The 21,172-nt window shown below is 50.5% G+C and overlaps 1 protein-coding gene across 4 annotated transcripts in view; it reads left to right on the top strand.

Annotated features, from left to right (window-relative positions):
* RhoGAP68F (Rho GTPase activating protein at 68F) overlaps positions 1-21,172 on the top strand; it is a 124,047-nt gene that overhangs the window by 57,673 nt on the left and 45,202 nt on the right. For 2 of the 4 annotated variants that reach the window (XM_045741002.2, XM_045741003.2), the window contains exon 2: positions 3,022-3,132. The exons of the other annotated variants lie outside the window; for them this stretch is intronic. In XM_045741002.2, coding sequence (XP_045596958.1) covers positions 3,022-3,132 — 111 coding nt within the window. The remainder of the gene's footprint in view (positions 1-3,021; positions 3,133-21,172) is intronic. 4 annotated transcript variants of the gene reach the window in all.

The raw sequence follows: 21,172 nt of genomic DNA, 5'->3' as shown, positions 1-21,172 counted from the left end.
GCTGCCTCGTGTGGACCAATAGCAGCTGCCTCGTGTGGACCAATAGCAGCTGCCTCGTGTGGACCAATAGCAGCTGCCTCGTGTGGACCAATAGCAGCTGCCTCGCGTGGACCAATAGCAGCTGCATCGTGTGGACCAATAGCAGCTGCATCGTGTGGACCAATAGCAGCTGCCTCGTGTGGACCAATAGCAGCTGCCTCGTGTGGACCAATAGCAGCTGCCTCGCGTGGACCAATAGGAGCTGCCTCGTGTGGACCAATAGCAGCTGCCTCGTGTGGACCAATAGCAGCTGCCTCGTGTGGACCAATAGCAGCTGCCTCGTGTGGACCAATAGCAGCTGCCTCGTGTGGACCAATAGCAGCTGCCTCGTGTGGACCAATAGCAGCTGCCTCGTGTGGACCAATAGCAGCTGCCTCGTGTGGACCAATAGCAGCTGCCTCGTGTGGACCAATAGCAGCTGCCTCGTGTGGACCAATAGCAGCTGCCTCGTGTGGACCAATAGCAGCTGCCTCGTGTGGACCAATAGCAGCTGCCTCGTGTGGACCAATAGCAGCTGCCTCGTGTGGACCAATAGCAGCTGCCTCGTGTGGACCAATAGCAGCTGCCTCGTGTGGACCAATAGCAGCTGCCTCGTGTGGACCAATAGCAGCTGCCTCGTGTGGACCAATAGCAGCTGCCTCGTGTGGACCAATAGCAGCTGCCTCGTGTGGACCAATAGCAGCTGCCTCGTGTGGACCAATAGCAGCTGCCTCGTGTGGACCAATAGCAGCTGCCTCGTGTGGACCAATAGCAGCTGCCTCGTGTGGACCAATAGCAGCTGCCTCGTGTGGACCAATAGCAGCTGCCTCGTGTGGACCAATAGCAGCTGCCTCGTGTGGACCAATAGCAGCTGCCTCGTGTGGACCAATAGCAGCTGCCTCGTGTGGACCAATAGCAGCTGCCTCGTGTGGACCAATAGCAGCTGCCTCGTGTGGACCAATAGCAGCTGCCTCGTGTGGACCTATAGCAGCTGCCTCGTGTGGACCAATAGCAGCTGCCTCGTGTGGACCAATAGCAGCTGCCTCGTGTGGACCAATAGCAGCTGCCTCGTGTGGACCAATAGCAGCTGCCTCGTGTGGACCAATAGGAGCTGCCTCGTGTGGACCAATAGGAGCTGCCTCGTGTGGACCAATAGGAGCTGCCTCGTGTGGACCAATAGGAGCTGCCTCGTGTGGACCAATAGGAGCTGCCTCGTGTGGACCAATAGGAGCTGCCTCGTGTGGACCAATAGGAGCTGCCTCGTGTGGACCAATAGGAGCTGCCTCGTGTGGACCAATAGGAGCTGCCTCGTGTGGACCAATAGGAGCTGCCTCGTGTGGACCTCTTCTGGAGTATAGAGAGACAGTTTTGCTTAGTGCTGTCTCCGGGTAATTGGCCGCTGGGTACCTTGAGCTGTGAAGTGAAGGGAACACAGGTGCACTGTGTCATTGTACTGTGTAATGACACAGTGAGTACAATGACCATAGTGTCAGTACAATGACACAGTGAGTAACAATGACCACAAACGTCAATAACACAACTGTTAGGGGTTGACTAGGCGGCCTAACCACAAACGTCCCAACCCACCCAACCCACCCAACCCCAGACACACACAACACGTCATACTAACTGCACTTTAGTTTTGGCTCGTACGTCGCATTTTTAACGTATTAGGAAAGAAACCCAATTTGCGTGGTATTAGCGAGCACGCCCACCACGCCCACCACGCCCACGTGGGCGTCACGGGCGTCTCCACCTCTCTGACGATATTCAGTATAACAGTTCGAGGTGATTGACTTGTTAAGATGAGTAATGGAAACTGTCTGAAGAGTGGGGGGGGGAGGGTTTGTTTCCCACGGTGGGGGGGGGGGGAGTTGTTTCCCACGGTGGGGGGGGGGGAAGTGGTCGGGGGGGGGGAGCTCTCCAGAACAACCTTTCGTATCATATAATTGAAGTTCAAATATGTTTGGTAGTCTTTAGATTGGTTTATTACACACCTGCAGTAATGTACAGGTGTGTAGTACCTGGGCGTGCCGCCCTGCACGGTCGCTGGTGAGTGTGAGCACGAACCAGTGGCCGTGCGCACGAATTAATGGATAATTGAGGGAAGGTACGAATATTTACACGTGTCGTTACTGTACCAATCCACCACCCTTGGTGTACTGGCCCCAGATTCACGAAGCAGTTGCGCAAGCACTTAGGAACCTGGGGCCAGATTCACGAAGCAGTTGCGCAAGCACTTAGGAACCTGGGGCCAGATTCACGAAGCAGTTACGCATGCACTTAGGAACCTGTACACCTTTTCTCCATCTTTGGCGGCTTTATTTACAATTATTAAACAGTTAATGAGCTCCGAAGCACCAGGAGGCTGTTTATAACAATAACAACACTTCATTAGCAAGTAAACATGCTTGTAAACTGTTTAATAAATGTAACCAAAGCCGTCAAAGATTGAGGAAAGATGTGCTTGCGTAACTGCTTCGTGAATCTGGCCCCCTGGACTCAAGTTCTGCCGCGAGGGTAGCACCCCCCCGCCCCCCTCCCCCCTCCCTCACACTTAGGGGGACCAAGGAGCCAGAGCTCAACCCCCCCCCCCGCAAGCACAACTAGGTGAGTACACTACACTCCCCTGCAGCTGTGTTTACATATAGTAAACAGTTTACCAGCTTGTGAACTCTACAACTTAGTTATTATTGTTTATGAACAGCCTCGTAGTGCTTCGTAGCTCATCAACTGTTTAATATATGTAAACACAGCCGCCAAGATTGTGAAAAAAGATGTAGAGGTTTCGTAAGTGATTAGGTAAATGTTTCATGGGGTCGTAGCATAAGACCGCGGGTTCCATATGGTTGAAATATCTTGTCTCAGACACGTCACATTCGTGTTCTTTCTTTGTATTCTCAAAGGTGCGTGATGCTAACGTGATTATTTCTCTTCCTTGTCCGTGGTGCGTGTGTCCGTGGTGCGTGTCCGTGGTGCGTCCCTCCTCCTCCCCCCTGAAAGCCTCGTACGGAGACCACGACGAGCCCTACCCCAGCCTCAGCGACTTCCACGACTACGAACCCAACTTGGAGTTCGACGACACCGAGCTGCAGAGTGCTAGTTCTGTTACTGGTAAGGTCGCCCTCCTCCTGGCCCTCATGCCCTGGCCCTCATGCCCTGGTCCCTCATGCCTTGGTCCCTCATGCCTTGGTCCCTCATGCCCTGGTCCCTCATGCCCTGGCCCTCATGCCCTGGTCCCTCATGCCTGGTCCCTCATGCCCTGGCCCTCATGCCCTGGCCCTCATGCCCTGGTCCCTCATGCCCTGGCCCTCATGCCCTGGTCCCTCATGCCCTGGCCCTCATGCCCCGGCCCTCATGCCTGGTCCCTCATGCCTGGTCCCTCATGCCCTGGCCCCTCATGCCCCGGTCCTCATGCCTCGGTCATCATGTCCCGGCCCTCATGCCTGGTCCCTCATGCCCTGGTCCCTCATGCCCCGGTCCTCATGCCTCGGTCATCATGTCCCGGCCCTCATGCCTGGTCCCTCATGCCCTGGTCCCTCATGCCCCGGCCCTCATGCCCTGGCCCTCATGCCCTGGTCCCTCATGCCCTGGCCCTCATGCCCCGGCCCTCATGCCTGGTCCCTCATGCCTGGTCCCTCATGCCCTGGCCCCTCATGCCCCGGTCCTCATGCCTCGGTCATCATGTCCCGGCCCTCATGCCTGGTCCCTCATGCCCTGGCCCTCATGCCCTGGCCCTCATGCCCCGGCCCTCATGTCCCGGCCCTCATGCCCCGGCCCTCATGTCCCGGCCCTCATGTCCCGGCCCTCATGCCCTGGTCCCTCATGCCCTGGTCCCTCATGCCCTGGCCCCTCATGCCCCGGTCCTCATGCCTCGGTCATCATGTCCCGGCCCTCATGCCTGGTCCCTCATGCCCTGGCCCTCATGCCCTGGCCCTCATGCCCCGGCCCTCATGTCCCGGCCCTCATGCCCTGGTCCCTCATGCCTGGTCCCTCATGCCCTGGCCCCTCATGCCCCGGTCCTCATGCCTCGGTCATCATGTCCCGGCCCTCATGCCCCGGCCCTCATGCCCCGGCCCTCATGTCCCGGCCCTCATGTCCCGGCCCTCATGCCCTGGTCCCTCATGCCCTGGTCCCTCATGCCCTGGTCCCTCATGCCCCGGTCCTCATGCCCCGGTCCTCATGCCCCACCCCTCATGCCCCACCCCTCATGCCCCACCCTCATGCCCCACCCTTCATGCCCCGGCCCTCATGCCCCACCCCTCATGCCCCACACAACCCCTCATGCCCCACACCACCCGTCATGCCCCACCCCTCATGCCCCACCCTCATGCCCCACCCCTCATGCCCCACCAATCATGCCCCACCCCTCATGCCCCACCCCTCATGCCCCGCCCCTCATGCCCCACCCCTCATGCCCCGCCCCTCATGCCCCGCCCCTCATGCCCCACCCCTCATGCCCCACCCCTCAGGCCCCACCCCTCATGCCCCGCCCCTCATGCCCCGCCCCTCATGCCCCGCCCCTCATGCCCCGCCCCTCATGCCCCACCCCTCATGCCCCACCCCTCATGCCCCGCCCCTCATGCCCCACCCTCATGCCCCGCTTGCTAGGGCTTGCCTGCTTCCCGCTCCTCCGGGTACTTCCTGCACGCCTCGCTACTAACTACAAGCCCAACTACTTCCCCTCGCCTTCCTACTTTCCGCACGCCGGGGACTACCCTCTGCTTGGCCGACTACCTCCCCGCTCCTGCTACTTGCCTCCACCCCCCTCCCCTTGGCTACTTCCCCGCTCCTGCTACTTGCCTCCACCCCCCCTCCCCTTGGCTACTTCCTGTATGTTCGGTTACTTAAAATCAACATTAAGGAAATTGTAGAAGACCTGTTGACCTATACCTGGCCACTCCTCTTTATATTCACCCTAACTCACTCATACTGTGTCTAACCTGCGCTTGAAACAATCCACGAATCCCAGGAATGTTGCCCGGCAATTTGTAGCATGAATCAATAACCCCATCTCCAAACCAGTATTTACCCAGGTCTTGCCTGCATCTATTCTGCCGGGTGCCCCATACCTGGTGCCCCACACCTGGTGCCCGACACCTGGTGCCCGACACCTGGTGCCCGACACCTGGTGCTACACACCTGGTGCTACACACCTGGTGCTACACACCTGGTGCTACACACCTGGTGCTACACACCTGGTGCTACACACCTGGTGCCACACACCTGGTGCCCCACACCTGGTGCCAGACACCTGGTGCTACACACCTGGTGCTACACACCTGGTGCCCCACACCTGGTGCCCCACACCTGGTGCCACACACCTGGTGCCAGACACCTGGTGCTACACACCTGGTGCCCCACACCTGGTGCCAGACACCTGGTGCCAGACACCTGGTGCTACACACCTGGTGCTACACACCTGGTGCTACACACCTGGTGCCCCACACCTGGTGCTACACACCTGGTGCTACACACCTGGTGCTACACACCTGGTGCCCCACACCTGGTGCCCCACACCTGGTGCCAGACACCTGGTGCCAGACACCTGGTGCTACACACCTGGTGCTACACACCTGGTGCTACACACCTGGTGCCCCACACCTGGTGCTACACACCTGGTGCCAGACACCTGGTGCCAGACACCTGGTGCTACACACCTGGTGCTACACACCTGGTGCTACACACCTGGTGCCCCACACCTGGTGCCAGACACCTGGTGCCAGACACCTGGTGCTACACACCTGGTGCTACACACCTGGTGCTACACACCTGGTGCTACACACCTGGTGCCCCACACCTGGTGCCCCACACCTGGTGCTACACACCTGGTGCCCCACACCTGGTGCTACACACCTGGTGCTACACACCTGGTGCCCCACACCTGGTGCCACCTGTCTTGTACGGCATGAACTAACAAGAATCTCATGATGGAGTGTGTAATTTTTCCTTTTACTGTGTATATTTACTATTTGTGTGGAGGGTCGAGGTGGTAGCTCTTGGAGCCCGCCTTTCTGACCGTGGGTTGTCTTGAGGTATTGGCAGAGTGGTAGACCGGTGGAACAAGTTAAGTGAGGTGGTGGTGGAGGCCAAGACCGTCAGTAGTTTCAAAGTGTTATACGACAAAGAGAACTGGGAAGACGGGACACCACGAGCGTACCTCTCATCCTGTAACTACACACACACACACACACACACACACACACACACACACCAAAGAGACAAAGCTCAACCCCCGCAAGCACAAATAAGTGAATACACACACACACACACACAGATATGCCACTAGACTAGTCCCAGAACTAAGAGGCATGAGTTACGAGGAAAGGCTGCGGGAAATGCACCTCACGACACTGGAAGACAAAACAGGAAGGGGAGACATGATCACTACCTACAAAATTATCTTTTTGATATCACACCAAATTCTTGGTGTGATACCAATTCCTAGATCTTTCTCTCTCTCCCGTTTCATTAAGTACTTCATCTCCATCTGTGTGTGTGTGTGTGTGTGTGTGTGTGTGTGTGTGTGTGTGTGTGTGTGTGTGTGTGTGTGTCTGTGTGTGTGTGTGTGTGTGTGACCTCTTGCATGCTGAGAACAATGAGTCTGTGCTCCTGGTCTCCAGTGATTGCTGGGTCAAAGGGGATAGGAGGGGGGGGAGGGGGGGGTAGCAGCATGCATGGCCCCCGTCCCCCCCCCCCCACCCCCCCCATCACGTGCATGATTCCTTGCATGCATGCCTCTCTCCACAACAGTCTGCTTGTGCTGCAACTGGTTTGCAAGAGCACCATACTTGCACACTTTGAACCGTCGCAGCTAATGTAACTTTTAAGATACCTTGAGATGATTTCGGGGCCTAGCATCCACGCGGCCCGGTCTTCGACCAGGCCTCCATTTTGTAAGATGAGCGAACTGTTTTCTTATTTCTACGTATCCTGGGAACTTGATGATGTCATTTTCAAGGCCATGATTGATCAGACTCTTGAGTAACCACGTACGAAACCTGTACATCTCAAACCTGACGGCTTGGTTTACCTGTAAACAAGTTTACAAGCTGAGATACAATTAGAGGTTCACGAACCTAGGTTGGTATTGTTATAAACAACCTGGCAGCGTCTCCTCGTAAACTGCTTCATAAAAACACAACAGCACCGTCAGCGAGGAAAGATGTAGAGGTTTCGTAAGGGGAGAGGTAGATGGACGGCGGGTCCCGTCTGTTGTACCCAAGAAGCACACTGCTGCTTCTTGGGTACAAGGGCGAAGGGAAAATTGGTTTACAATGTGACTGGACCACTGTGGGTTTACTGTGTGGTGGCTGGACCACTGTGGGTTTACAGTGTGTGGTGGCTGGACCACTGTGGGTTTACAGTGTGTGGTGGCTGGACCACTGTGGGTTTACTGTGTGTGGTGGCTGGACCACTGTGGGTTTACTGTGTGTGGTGGCTGGACCACTGTGGGTTTACTGTGTGGTGGCTGGACCACTGTGGGTTTACTGTGTGGTGGCTGGACCACTGTGGGTTTACAGTGTGTGGTGGCTGGACCACTGTGGGTTTACTGTGTGTGGTGGCTGGACCACTGTGGGTTTACTGTGTGGTGGCTGGACCACTGTGGGTTTACTGTGTGGTGGCTGGACCACTGTGGGTTTACAGTGTAGTGGCTGGACCACTGTGGGTTTACTGTGTGGTGGCTGGACCACTGTGGGTTTACAGTGTGTGGTGGCTGGACCACTGCTGAGTGGACAGAGGCTACAGTTAAGGATTGGCGCCCAGTCAATCCTCCCAGACCAGGATACGAACCCTGGCCACAGCGCTGTTGGGGCGAGTGTCTCACCACTTCGCCACAGGGTGTTCTTGGCCCGTAACACCTCTTAAAGCTCGGCCACGACTCACCACACCTTCACTACACGTTAACGAAACCTGTACATCTGTAGTGGATGACGGGGGCGGGATGACCTTAGAGAGGTTGTGAGCCGGGACGCGCCACCAGGCCACCTCTAACAACCTTGCTGTTATGGTTGGTGTTTACCACCTCCTAAACTGCTTACTGAATCTCGCCTCCATGTTTGAAACATGTGTTGACATCGTAAGTGCTTCTTGAATCCCAGTGTAGGATTATACCCAGATAATACTAGGTGGTATAGTGTTGATCTATCATGCTATTGGTGTTGGGTTGTTGTACCATAGAGGTGGGGAGTGTGTGTTCAATACAAACTCCTTTTGTTCAGCTTCCTCAGGGGCCCAACTGGTGGCACAGTCTGCATTCCTGGTAGCTGGTTCGGGGCACTCCTTGCCCTCCCGGCCCAGTCACAGAGTCATAGGGTGGTGCCAGTGCCTAGGCCCTCTGTACTGGACTAATACATGGGAGACACGTCCTGGTCTGGTCACGTGAGACGCAACACAGCATGCTAAGGTTCACAGGCTTCCCTCCCTGTCCCACACCTGTGGCGGGTACCTGCTTGATGGGGTTCTGGGAGTTGTTCTACTCCCCAAGCCCGGCCCGAGGCCAGACTTGACTTGTGAGAGTTTGGTCCACCAGGCTGTTGCTTGGAGCGGCCCGCAGGCCCACATATACCTGCTTGATGGGGTTCTGGGAGTTGTTCTACTCCCCAAGCCCGGCCCGAGGCCAGGCTTGACTTGTGAGAGTTTGGTCCACCAGGCTGTTGCTTGGAGCGGCCCGCAGGCCCACATATACCTGGTTGATGGGGTTCTGGGAGTTCTTCTACTGCCCAAGCCCGGCCCGAGGCCAGGCTTGACTTGTGAGAGTTTGGTCCACCAGGCTGTTGCTTGGAGCGGCCCGCAGGCCCACATATACCTGCTTGATGGGGTTCTGGGAGTTGTTCTACTCCCCAAGCCCGGCCCGAGGCCAGGCTTGACTTGTGAGAGTTTGGTCCACCAGGCTGTTGCTTGGAGCGGCCCGCAGGGCCACATACCCACCACAGCCCGGCTGATAGTGATGGGAGTGGGACTCGACTCCCACGCCATTATGGCTGTGGTATCACTGGGGCACGATGCACTCAACACTTACGAAACCTCTACATCTTTCCTCAGTCATGGCGGCTTTGTTTACATTTATTCAACGGTTCATGAGCGCGGAAACTATTCGAATTTAGGTTATTATTGTTATAAACAACCTCGTGGCGCTTCAGTGATCGTAAACTGTTTTATAAATGTAAACACAGCCGCCATGTTTGTAGGAAGATGTACAGGTTTCGTAAGTGGTGGCGTAAATTCTTGATGAATCCTGCCCCCCTGTCCTAACTGTTGCCTCGAGCCTGACCTCCCACAGCATGGGAATGGACCCCATACCCATCGTGTGGGTGGTTGTGGACCCCATACCCATCGTGTGGGTGGTTGTGGACCCCATACCCATCGTGTGGGTGGTTGTGGAGAATAGTCACACAGTGTGGTTGGACCTAAATGACCGACCCCTCACAGTGTTCAAGAGAGAACTTGACAAACACCTCCAAAGGATACCTGATCAACCAAGCTGTGACGTCAGGCTACGAGCAGCCGCGTCCAACAACTTGGTTGACCAGACTTATCAACCAGGAAATCTGGTCAGAGACCGGGCCGCGGGGACCGTGATCCCCGGAACGAACGCAAGGTAACCACAAGGCAAGGAGCTGAACTCTGTTTATTGAAACAGTTTGTTTAGTTAAGCAAGTTATTATTGAAGAGGCAGTTAATGGATCATGAGTCAAGAGTGGTAGCAGCAGAGCACCTGGGTAAGGCTCGACACACAATAGTGCCAGACATAATAGTGTGGTGGTGCAGGGAGGACGACGACGCTTGGCTACCCGCAAGGTCGTTCAGAGAGGTCGTCTACTCACCCACTACTAGTATCACCTGCGACTGGTAGTGCTGGGTCGTCGAGCGGATTGCAACTTGTCGTGGTTCTGAGATTCAGTGTCCCCGCGGCCCGGTCTCTGACCAGACCTCCTGGTTGCTGGACTGGTCAACCAGACTGTTGGACACAGCTGCTCACAGCCAGACGTATGAGTCACAGCCTGGTTGATCAGGTGTTCATTGGAGGTGTTTGTTGATTGCATCTCAGCTTTTCAACGGAGCTATTTTGCACATCCTGCCATGCCTCCTAATTTGTCCATATTCATGTCACATATGGACATATGTGATATGTTCATATTCAGATTTGGAAGCAGTTCCTCTAATATTTTCCAAGTGTAGATTATTATGCATCTCTCTTGCTTGTCCTCTAGAGTATACAGATTTTAATATTTTAATCAGTCTCTATAATTAAATGTGTTTTGAGTGGATTCTAACAGTAAAGTATCTTTGCACGCTCTCCAGGTGTGCAATATCTCCATCTCTCAATGGGGCTGTTAGTGTGTAACAATATTCCACCCTAGAGAGCACTAGCGTCTTGAAAAGTATCATAGTTTGTATGACATCCCTTGTTTGTAAAGTTCTTGTTATCCAACCTGTCATTTCTTATGCAGTCGTGACGGCTACTTTATTGTGTTGTGTAAAGGTAAGGTCTTCCCACATGAGTACTCCAAGGGCCGTTGTGTAAAGGTAAGGTCTTCCCACATGAGTACTCCAAGGGCCGTTGTGTAAAGGTAAGGTCTTCCCACATGAGTACTCCAAGGGCCGTTGTGTAAAGGTAAGGTCTTCCCACATGAGTACTCCAAGGGCCGTTGTGTAAAGGTAAGGTCTTCCCACATGAGTACTCCAAGGGCCTTTGTCTTGCCTTAATGCGATTTTGATAGTATTATATATAGGATTTCCATTTTGATAATTTCGTTTATTCCCATAGTGCAGGAGCTGGAACTAATCTTCATTAAACAATCGCACGTGGCCGGCGATTCCCGGGAACTAGAGAGAGCTAAGAAAGGTTAATTTCTAAAGGAGCAACTTGTTAGAGCAAGTTGTCCATAATGGTCCAGCTCGTCCATGGAAGCTTGCACCCGTGGAGGGGCGCCGTGCCCAACCTGTCCTCTTAAAAAGAACGTCGCTTTTGGCCGTTTATCAGTATGGCCGAATATGGACGTAATTTGAAAATGAAAACAAAAATGAAAATAAATTTGGGATTTTTTTTTTCAACAACAGTAAGTTAAGAGTCCTCTGATAGGTTAGGTGGGCAGGAAATTCTCATAAAGTTTCAAAATGTTATGAAAAACGGTAATTGAAAGTTTCCTTTTCTAACCTTACCGAGTAAGCCGGACGACTCAAATAGAAAACGGAACAGAACGTCACTTTTGTAAGTCGATTTCATTTCAAATTACGTCCAAACTTGGCCATAGTGCCGCGCATACCAGCCAAAAGTGACGTTATTTTTAAGAGGACGGGTTGCCGGCACAGCTCTGCTCCAGCCGATAACACTATGCCGGGGTTAAGTAGACACATCGTTTACAGAGCCTGACGCTTTGGACGACCGCGTCCATGTTGCTGGGGTTACATTCCAGTAGAGCGCCGGAATTTTGACGTTGTGGAGGACTGCGTGACAGGTGTGAGGGATTGTGTGTTAGGGAGAGGTTGGTGGTGTGAGTGAGATGCAGGAGTGAGTCAGGTGTGTGGTGTGTGGTGGCCGTGTCTGTCACCTCTCAACCTTCACGCTCAACACCTCAACCACCTCCCCACCCCACCACCGACACATCAACCACCTCCCCACCCCACCACCGACACCTCCAAGTGAGGCACAATCCAACCCAGACCGACGAGGAGGTGTGTGAGCAGCTAGGCAGAGGATTGCAGGTCTTTGCAGAAGAACCGATTACGAACTTACACAGCGGTTACCTTTTGTTAATTCCGGGGGTCAAGGTCCTCGCGGCCCGGTCTCCGGGTTGATGGTCTGGTCAACTAGGCTGTTGGATGCGGCTGCTCGCAGTCTGATGAATGAAACACAACTTGGTTGAGCATATCCATTGGAGGTGTTTCTCGAGTTCAACACTGTGAGGGGGTCGGCCAGTTATGTCCCTTATGTGTAGTGGAAGCGTGTTGAACAGTCTCGGGCCTCTGATGTTGATAGTTCTCTCTTGAACACTGTGAGGGGTCGGCCAGTTATGTCCCTTATGTGTAGTGGAAGCGTGTTGAACAGTCTCGGGCCTCTGATGTTGATAGTTCTCTCTCAGAGTACCTGTTGCACCTCTGCTTTTCAACGGGGATATTCTGCACATCCTGCCATGCCTTCTGGTCTCATGTGGTGTTATTTCTGTGTGTAGGTTTGGGACCAGCCCCTCTACTATTTTCCACGTGTAAATTATTATGTATCTCTCCCGCCTGCGATCAAGAGAATACAGATTTAGGCTCTTTAGTCGGTCCCAATAGTTTAGATGTTTTACTGAGTGGATTCTAGCAGTAAAGGATCTCTGCACGCTCTCCAGGTCAGCAATTTCTCCAGCTTTGAAAGGGGCTGTCATTGTGCAGCAGTACTCCACTCTAGAGAGCACTAGCGTCTTGAAGAGTATCATCATCGGTATAGCATCTCTAGTGTGAAAGGTTCTTGTTACCCAACCTGTCATTTTTCTTGCAGTTGTGACGGCTACTTTATTGTGTTCTTTAATGGTAAGGTCTTCCGACAAGGGTACACCCCTCTGGCACTACTAGCTGCAGGAAAATGACTAGTGCCAACCTTAATATGACCATGGCAGCTGAAGGAGGCCGCAGAGGTCCTTTGTCACCCACTACAATATATATCATTTAATTGATTTGTTCATTTGATATATATTTCTTACGTTTTTCTTCACTGTCGGGGGTAATTGAAAAATTAACTCTCCAAAGTTCATTTCCTCATTTTTTTATTTATGGTCTGACGCCAAAAAGCGTTTCGCAAGAGACTTCTCACACTTTCAAAGACAGGTTTACACATTTCATTTCATGCTTACATTCGTTTTGGGTGAGGTGATATGACACAGTGATGTCTTTGAGTGAGGTGACAAAAGCCAGAACACGAATCAATGGTATATATATTGCATATAAGAACATAAGAATGAAAGTAACTACAGAAGGCCTATTGGACCATATTTTCTCTTGCTGCTTCTGTGATGGTTCGGGGGCTTGAAGTGGGTAGAATATAGTTGTGTGTTAATTGACTGGTTATTGTTGGTGTTGACTCGTGAAGAAAAGTCAATGACGAAAAGCTCAACAGTGAAGAAAAACGTAAGAAATATTGAGAGAAGATTCGTGTTAGAATCATTAATCCCTTTCGGTCATATATAACAACATATGTTTACAAGAAAGACTGCTACCAATATATATATATATATATATATATATATATATATATATATATATATATATATATATATATATATATATATATATATATATATATATATACCTGGTCACACACTAGAATGGGTAGCCGGCGTTGTCCGGGTCTCCTGGTGGTTGTCGGTGTCAGAGGTGAAGCACAGGTTACACACCTCTCTCCTCTGGCCTTTACACTTACACAGATGAATAACCAATAGTTTCCCTGCAACAGTAAAGTGAGGTAACACTGATCACTACCAGAACCGTCCTTGCCCAACCTGTACTCTTGATCACAGACACTATTATTGTGTGCAGAGGGCATAAGACACTTTCCATTTAAGGTAGACTAACCCACTGTTGTGGTGTAGTAACAGGGTGACCCAGAGCATGAGTCCCAGGGTGAATAGTGTTGCATTCCTCACGCTCTGCTCCACCATGAACAGTCAGCAGTTTTAATTGTGTATTACACACGGGCTCACCATAGCCCGTGCTACTTGCAACGTTTTGTTCCAGGTAACGAATCTTTAACAACAAACATGTGTATTACAAATAGTTTAACATGTGTTTATATATATATATATATATATATATATATATATATATATATATATATATATATATATAATATATATATATATATAATATATATATATATATATAATATATATATATATATATAATATATATATATATATATATATATATATATATATATATATATATATATATATATATATATATATATATATAATATATATGTTGTACCTAGTAGCCAGAACGTCGTACTCGGCCTACTATGCAAGGCCCGATTTGCCTAATAAGCCAAGTTTTCCTGAATTAATATATTTTCTCATTGTTTTCTTATGAAATGATAAAGCTACCCATTTCATTATGTATGAGGTCAATTTTTTTTTTATTGGAGTCAAAATTAACATAGATATATGACCGAACCTAACCCACCCTACCTAACCTAACCTATCTTTATAGGTTAGGTTAGGTTAGGTAGCCGAAAAAGTTAGGTTAGGTTAGGTAGTCGAAAAACAATTAATTCATGAAAACTTGGCTTATTAGGCAAATCGGACCTTGCATAGTAGGCTGAGAAGTGCGTTCTGGCTACTAGGTACGACATATATATATATATATATATATATATATATATATATATATATATATATATATATATATATATAATGTTAAACTCTATGTATAGTTAGGCTCAGGCTAGGTGTTTAGGTTCTGTTGACAATTATTTGTATTTAAAGTATACGTGGGTGAAGTATGTACGCAGTTGTGGTTCGAACAGAGGTCGTCGGCGAAGCACTGTTCGAGAAATATTCGGACGTCATCAGTTATCAGTCGTGTGTCAACCGCTTTTCATTTACAAACAATATGGCGGCTGGGTGACCGAGCATGTGGCCCTTGTTGATGAGGACGGACTGTTGTTCAAAGGGCCGTGTTGACACAGGCGAATCGGTAAATGAGAATTAGAGCCCACCCTGGTACTCCTGGAATTGATATAATGTCCCGTTTTCTGTTGGCGAGTCTTGTGGTAGGTTAGGTTAGGGCACCTTAGTATGAGTTTCTTGAGGATGGGAAGTGTGGCGAGGACGGCCGGGTGGTGTGCTGGAGGGCTGGGCTGGTCACGCATCGCGCTGCTCCTCTGTCATACACATCTGCAGCAGGTGTGTGTGTGTGTGTGTGTGTGTACTCACCTAGCTGTACCTACCGCCATGTGCTTGCCGGGTCGAGCAAGGCTCCCGAGCCCCGCCTCCTCAACCATCTTACATTAATACAACGACTCATTTCTCACGCTTTTATATTTACATTTAAAAGTTTGAATCGAATAGCTTGAACGACTTCCAGGTCTCGCCTGTTGCACTATTGTCACACCTTTCTCTTACTCCGATTATTGTTGTGTCTTCCCTTCATCCTATACCCCTGTACTGGTGTTCCCCCTCCTCTTCCATTCCTCATAACCTTGCATCTCCCTGGCTTAAATTCTAGCAGCCATTTGCAGACCACTTTTGGAGTGTATCCCAATTATTTTCCAATGCATCACAATCTATCCCTGCCGTGACTACTTACAGTTTTGCATGTGTAAACATTGACATGAAGAATCCTGTTTCCTGTCAGGTCCGTTGACATTAGAAACAGGATGGGGCCCCTGGAACCGAGCCTTGTGGTACTCCACTTGTAACCTGTCTCCTCTCTGATGTGTCTGCTCTCAGTGTGACCCTTTGTTTCCCTCCTGAGTGGTACACTCTGAGTGGCCTTAGGGCTCTTCTTGATACAGCACGAGTCTGCTGTCTGCCTCCCCTTGGAGGGTGTTCAGTCATGATCTGTGTGTGGGTGTACATGTTCACTTGTGTACCGTTGTTCAGGCTTTAATGTCTCTCCCCCCCCCCCCTCCCCCCTTCCCAGCGCCATATATCCATACTGGGTTAAGGCATTCTTGGGGTAATATCACCATGGTAACGGTAATATTAGTCAAGTAGCAATTGAACGACTATTTATACAATAACCACCTCCCCCTTAGTTCTTAGTCTGTCTCGTATCCCTTTCTAAGTTGAGTATTGTAACAGCGCTTTCTGCTTGTAATTGTCTTACTAGTAACGTGGTGAGGCTGGAGGTGTTGCGTACCATTGGTGAGGCTGGTGGTGACTGAGCAGGCTGTTGCTGTGTGCCAGTGGCACGTCACGGTCACCCACCTTACAATTGTCTCCAGCACCGTAAATGATTTACGCGACGTAGTTGTTCCAAGGCCCCTTGGTGGGGGGGGGGGGTGCTTGTACCAGCTGTGGCCACCTGGTGGCGATTACAGCAACTAGTAAAAACAATATATGCCTGGTGAACCATACGGGTGAACCACACGGGTGAACCACACGGGTGAACCATACGGGTGAACCACACGGGTGAACCACACGGGTGAACCACACGGGTGAACCATACGGGTGAACCACACGGGCCTGGTAACTAGTCAGGGGCCAAATTCACGAAGCAGTTACGCAACCTGTCCATCTTTTCTCCGTCTTTGGCGGCTTTGTTTACAATTATTAAACAGTTAATGAGCTCCGAAGCACCAGGAGGCTGTTTATAACAATAACAACACTTGATGGGCAAGTTTTTATGCTTGTAAACTGTTTAATAAATGTAACCAAAACCGTCAAAGATTGAGGAAAGATGTACACGTTCGTAAGTGCTTGCGTAACTGCTTCGTGAATCTGGCTCCAGGTCATACCAGATCAGCCACCAGGGTTTTACTGAAGGATGACATCATCATTAACATGTAAGATCACACAGTAAAATTGTGTAGTTTTACACACATTGTTCTAATTGTTCATTTACTTCCTCTGATGTCACTTCTATTTCAGTCAGTCTTTCTTGTAGCATCTGTTCCATTAGAAGTCGTAGCTGTGGGGAGCAGGTCTGGTTCAGTCTTAAAAACTTCATGGAAGGTTGAAACTTTGGTTTCAACTCTTTTTTTTTACCCTGTCGTAGCTCAGTCGATTAAGGCAGTGTCTGGGATGATCCCGGACGCAGGTTCGAATCCTCGTCCCGGCCCTTGTGGATTTGTTCATGGAAGGTGTTATCGAGTTCTTTACACACACTTCCTTGTCATTCTTTGTGTATCATCCTTCTCTTTTGCGACACCTGATCTCTTGCTCATTTACCGATATCTTCCTCCTTATGTGGGTATATAGCAGTTTAGGCTCATCCTTGGCATTGGGTGCTATATCATTTCTATACTGTGTCTCTGTTGTGTGAATATATGGACCAATAGGAGCTGCCTCGTATGGACCAATAGGAGCCGCCTTGTGTGGACCAACAGGAGCTGCCTCGTGTGGACCAACAGGAGCTGCCTCGTGTGGACCAACAGGAGCTGCCTCGTGTGGACCAACAGGAGCTGCCTCGTATGGACCAACAGGAGCTGTCTCGTATGGGCCAATAGGAGCTGCCTCGTATGGACCAACAGGAGCTGCCTCGTATGGACCAACAGGAGCTACCTCGTGTGGACCAACAGGAGCTGCCTCGTATGGACCAACAGGAGCTGTCTCGTATGGGCCAATAGGAGCTGCCTCGTGTGGACCAATAGGAGCTGCCTCGTGTGGACCAATAGGAGCTGCCTCGTGTGGACCAATAGGAGCTGCCTCGTGTACACCAACAGGAGCTGCCTCGTGTAGACCAACAGGAGCTGCCTCGTATGGACCAACAGGAGCTGCCTCGTGTGGACCAACAGGAGCTGCCTCGTGTGGACCAACAGGAGCTGCCTCGTGTGGACCAACAGGAGCTGCCTCGTGTGGACCAACAGGAGCTGCCTCGTGTGGACCAACAGGAGCTGCCTCGTGTGGACCAACAGGAGCTGCCTCGTGTGGACCAACAGGAGCTGCCTCGTGTGGACCAACAGGAGCTGCCTCGTGTGGACCAACAGGAGCTGCCTCGTGTGGACCAACAGGAGCTGCCTCGTGTGGACCAACAGGAGCTGCCTCGTGTGGACCAACAGGAGCTGCCTCGTGTGGACCAACAGGAGCTGCCTCGTGTGGACCAACAGGAGCTGCCTCGTGTGGACCAACAGGAGCTGCCTCGTGTGGGCCAACAGGAGCTGCCTCGTGTGGACCAACAGGAGCTGCCTCGTGTGGACCAACAGGAGCTGCCTCGTGTGGACCAACAGGAGCTGCCTCGTGTGGACCAACAGGAGCTGCCTCGTGTGGACCAACAGGAGCTGCCTCGTGTGGACCAACAGGAGCTGCCTCGTGTGGACCAACAGGAGCTGCCTCGTGTGGACCAACAGGAGCTGCCTCGTGTGGACCAACAGGAGCTGCCTCGTGTGGACCAACAGGAGCTGCCTCGTGTGGACCAACAGGAGCTGCCTCGTGTGGACCAACAGGAGCTGCCTCGTGTGGACCAACAGGTTGCCATTATTTACCGCTACGTTATGTCAATAAGTCACATGACAGTGTAGAGGGATTGAAGTTAAAGCTGTAAGTGTGAGGGGGAAGATGAACGGTATTTCTCACGCTCAAACCCTCTCCTTTGTCTGCACTGACGACCGCCCACACCAGTTTCCGCCCGCCCCCGCCGGGGGGGAGGCAGCCCCCGCCGGGGGGAGGCAGCCCCCGCCGGGGGGAGGCAGCCCCCGCCGGGGGGAGGCAGCCCCCGCCGGGGGGTGGGAGTGACGGGTGAGGCAGCGACGTCCACACTGACTCGTGTAGGTTTCAGTAAGTCATTATTTTACTTAGACGTGATTTCGACCGCCTTTTGTTTTTATGGTGAGCTTAAGGTGCTTTTTGTGTACCGTGGATCACTGGGACCAGATTCACGAAAGCACTTACGAACCTGTACATCTTTTCTCAATCTTTGGCGGCTTTGTTTACAATTATTAAACAGTTAATGAGCTCCGAAGCACCAGGAGGCTGTTTATAACAATAATAGTTGATTGGCAAGTTTTCATGCTTGTAAACTGTTTAATAAATGTAACCAAAGCCGTCAAAGGTTGAGGAAAGATGTACACGTTCGTAAGAACTTGCGTAACTGCTTCGTGAATCTGGCCCTTGGTGTCGTGGGCGGGAGACCACCTTCACTTGCTCTGCTCTAGATAAGGACCAATTAATTGTTTGAGTTCTCTCGACCTGTCCTCTTATAAATTATGTCTGAATTTGGCAGTTAACCCGTATGGCCGAAAATGGATGTAATTTGAAAATAAAAAAAAAATTAAAAATACATTTTTTTATTTTTTTTTCCAAAACAGTAAGTTAAGAGCTTTCTGGTAGGTTAGGAGGGCACGAAATTCTCCTGAGGTTTCAAAACGTCATGAAAAACGGTAATTGAGTTTCCTCTGCTAACCTAACCGAGTAAGCCGGAGGACCCAAACAGAAAACGGAACAGTACATCACTTTCGTGAGTCGATTTCATTTCAAATTACGTCCATTTTTGGCCATAGCGTATATACTGGCGAAAAGCGACGTTATTTTTAAGATCGTCCCTGGGTGAGTGACCCCACAAGCGGCAGATGTGATTAGATCCCGCGCACACACACAGTTGTATCCTGTTAATCCAGCCCTCGGGCTATGCTCGTCCAAGCTGCGGCCGACCCCCTATGACACATTTCATCAAATTGTATATGTATAGTTAGGCCTAGGTTAGGTTAGGTGTCTGCAGTTATCAGGGTGAAGCACTTTTAAGAGGTGCGATTCGAACTTTCCGGTGGCGCACTGGTAACACACTCGCCCCGCGAGCGATTTGGCCCAGGATCCTGGACGGGGAGTATTGACTAGGCGCCAATCTTTAATTGTACGCCTCAGTTGACCTAATAGTGATTGGGTAACTGGTCGTAAACGATTGGCGAGTCGTAATTCAGGGGAATTAGTGGGTAAGGCTTACTACAGGATAGTAGAGCTCTCGTCAACAGAGACCACAGTTAGGTTATAGATGGAAGTAGTCGGATAGCAAGCATTAACTAGGCGGGGATGAGCATCTTACCCGCGCCCACTGTACTAAATGGTCTAGTGGCCAATGTCCTCGACTCATAATTAACAGGCCCGGGTTCAGGCGCCGGCCGGGAAAAAGACACTATTTGGGTAGCATTTCCCTTCACCTGATGCCTCTGTTTAAATAGGTACCTGGGAGTTAGACAGCTGTTGTGGGCTGCATCCTGGGGATGTGTGTGCACTTTCTGCCTGTAGGATTGAGCTTTAGCTCTTGCAACCCGCCTTTGAGTCAATAGTTGTCTAATGAGATGACTTTTACTTATCATATATAGTTTTTTAATTATGAATGGAGTTTGTGTCTACAACTACTCCGTTACTTCATTCCATTTACTTCAACCTGGCCACAGAGCCTGGCCACAGAGCCTGGCCATACAGCCTGGCCACAGAGCCTGGCCACAGAGCCTGGCCATACAGCCTGGCCACAGAGCCTGGCCATACAGCCTGGCCACAGAGCCTGGCCACAGAGCCTGGCCATAGAGCCTGGCCACAGAGCACACAGTAGTAAGATCCCGCCATACTCCACCCACCCGCTCCTGTTGCACGCAGCTCTGCACTGTCGCCCTGCACGCTAGCTCTAGCAGAGAGCACTCAAGGTCTCTCCTCCCTGCTCCAGGCCTCGTCTCGGCTATCACTACGTCATTACAGTTGCAACAACCGACTGATGTAACCAAGACTTTATTACATATAAAAAAAACACTAAACTTTGACCACTCATCCAAACTCGTATACGATATAGTTCCAAGAGTGCGCTAATCCTCACCTGATGTTCACCTAGAAATAAACATGTATACAAAGTTAGGCAACTGTTAGAGGGTTGCATCCTAGAGGGACCTCAGAGTCTCGAGTACAACCTTTGGGTCCCCTAAGAAGGGGAATTATGAAACTACCCGAAACGCTTTGCGTAATAGTGGCTTTAGGCATTGTATGTACTAGCTCTATCTATAAAGCCAACAAACTTTGTAAAATCTCTTTATGTATGTACCTTACCTAAATAAAAATTATTATTATTATTATTATAATTATTATTATTATTATTAAACTAAGAACGGTGCCACTTGTCACATACTAGAGTTATCCCTTAGATTTTTGTGTCATAGAAAACGGTAGTATTGAACAAGTCTAAGGGTGTCTTCGGTAATTTGCAAAAATGATTGGTTTATTTTTTTTCGCGGTGGTGGTGGTTATGAGACGACGAGAGTTCGTGTGTTCACATTCACTATTTTTCGTCATGAGCTACAGGGTGTATGGCCGCCTGATGTCGGTCCATATGGAGAAGACACTAGCATCAATACACAGCAAACAAGCCAGTATTTTTAAGCTGGAGATTCCCAACCTTTTATACGATCAGGAACTCCTCATTTTTGTTTAATGCACCGAGAGACCCTTACCTGAGAAATATTATATTGTTTATTTTGTGATAAATATTGGTTTATATATATATTTGATATATTCATCGGGGGAAA

The sequence above is a fragment of the Procambarus clarkii genome, chromosome 19 (genome assembly GCF_040958095.1).
Source record: "Procambarus clarkii isolate CNS0578487 chromosome 19, FALCON_Pclarkii_2.0, whole genome shotgun sequence".
Lineage (NCBI taxonomy): Eukaryota > Metazoa > Arthropoda > Malacostraca > Decapoda > Cambaridae > Procambarus > Procambarus clarkii.
The sequence above is the reverse complement of the archived record's forward strand: the minus strand, read 5'-3'. Positions and strand labels throughout refer to the sequence as shown.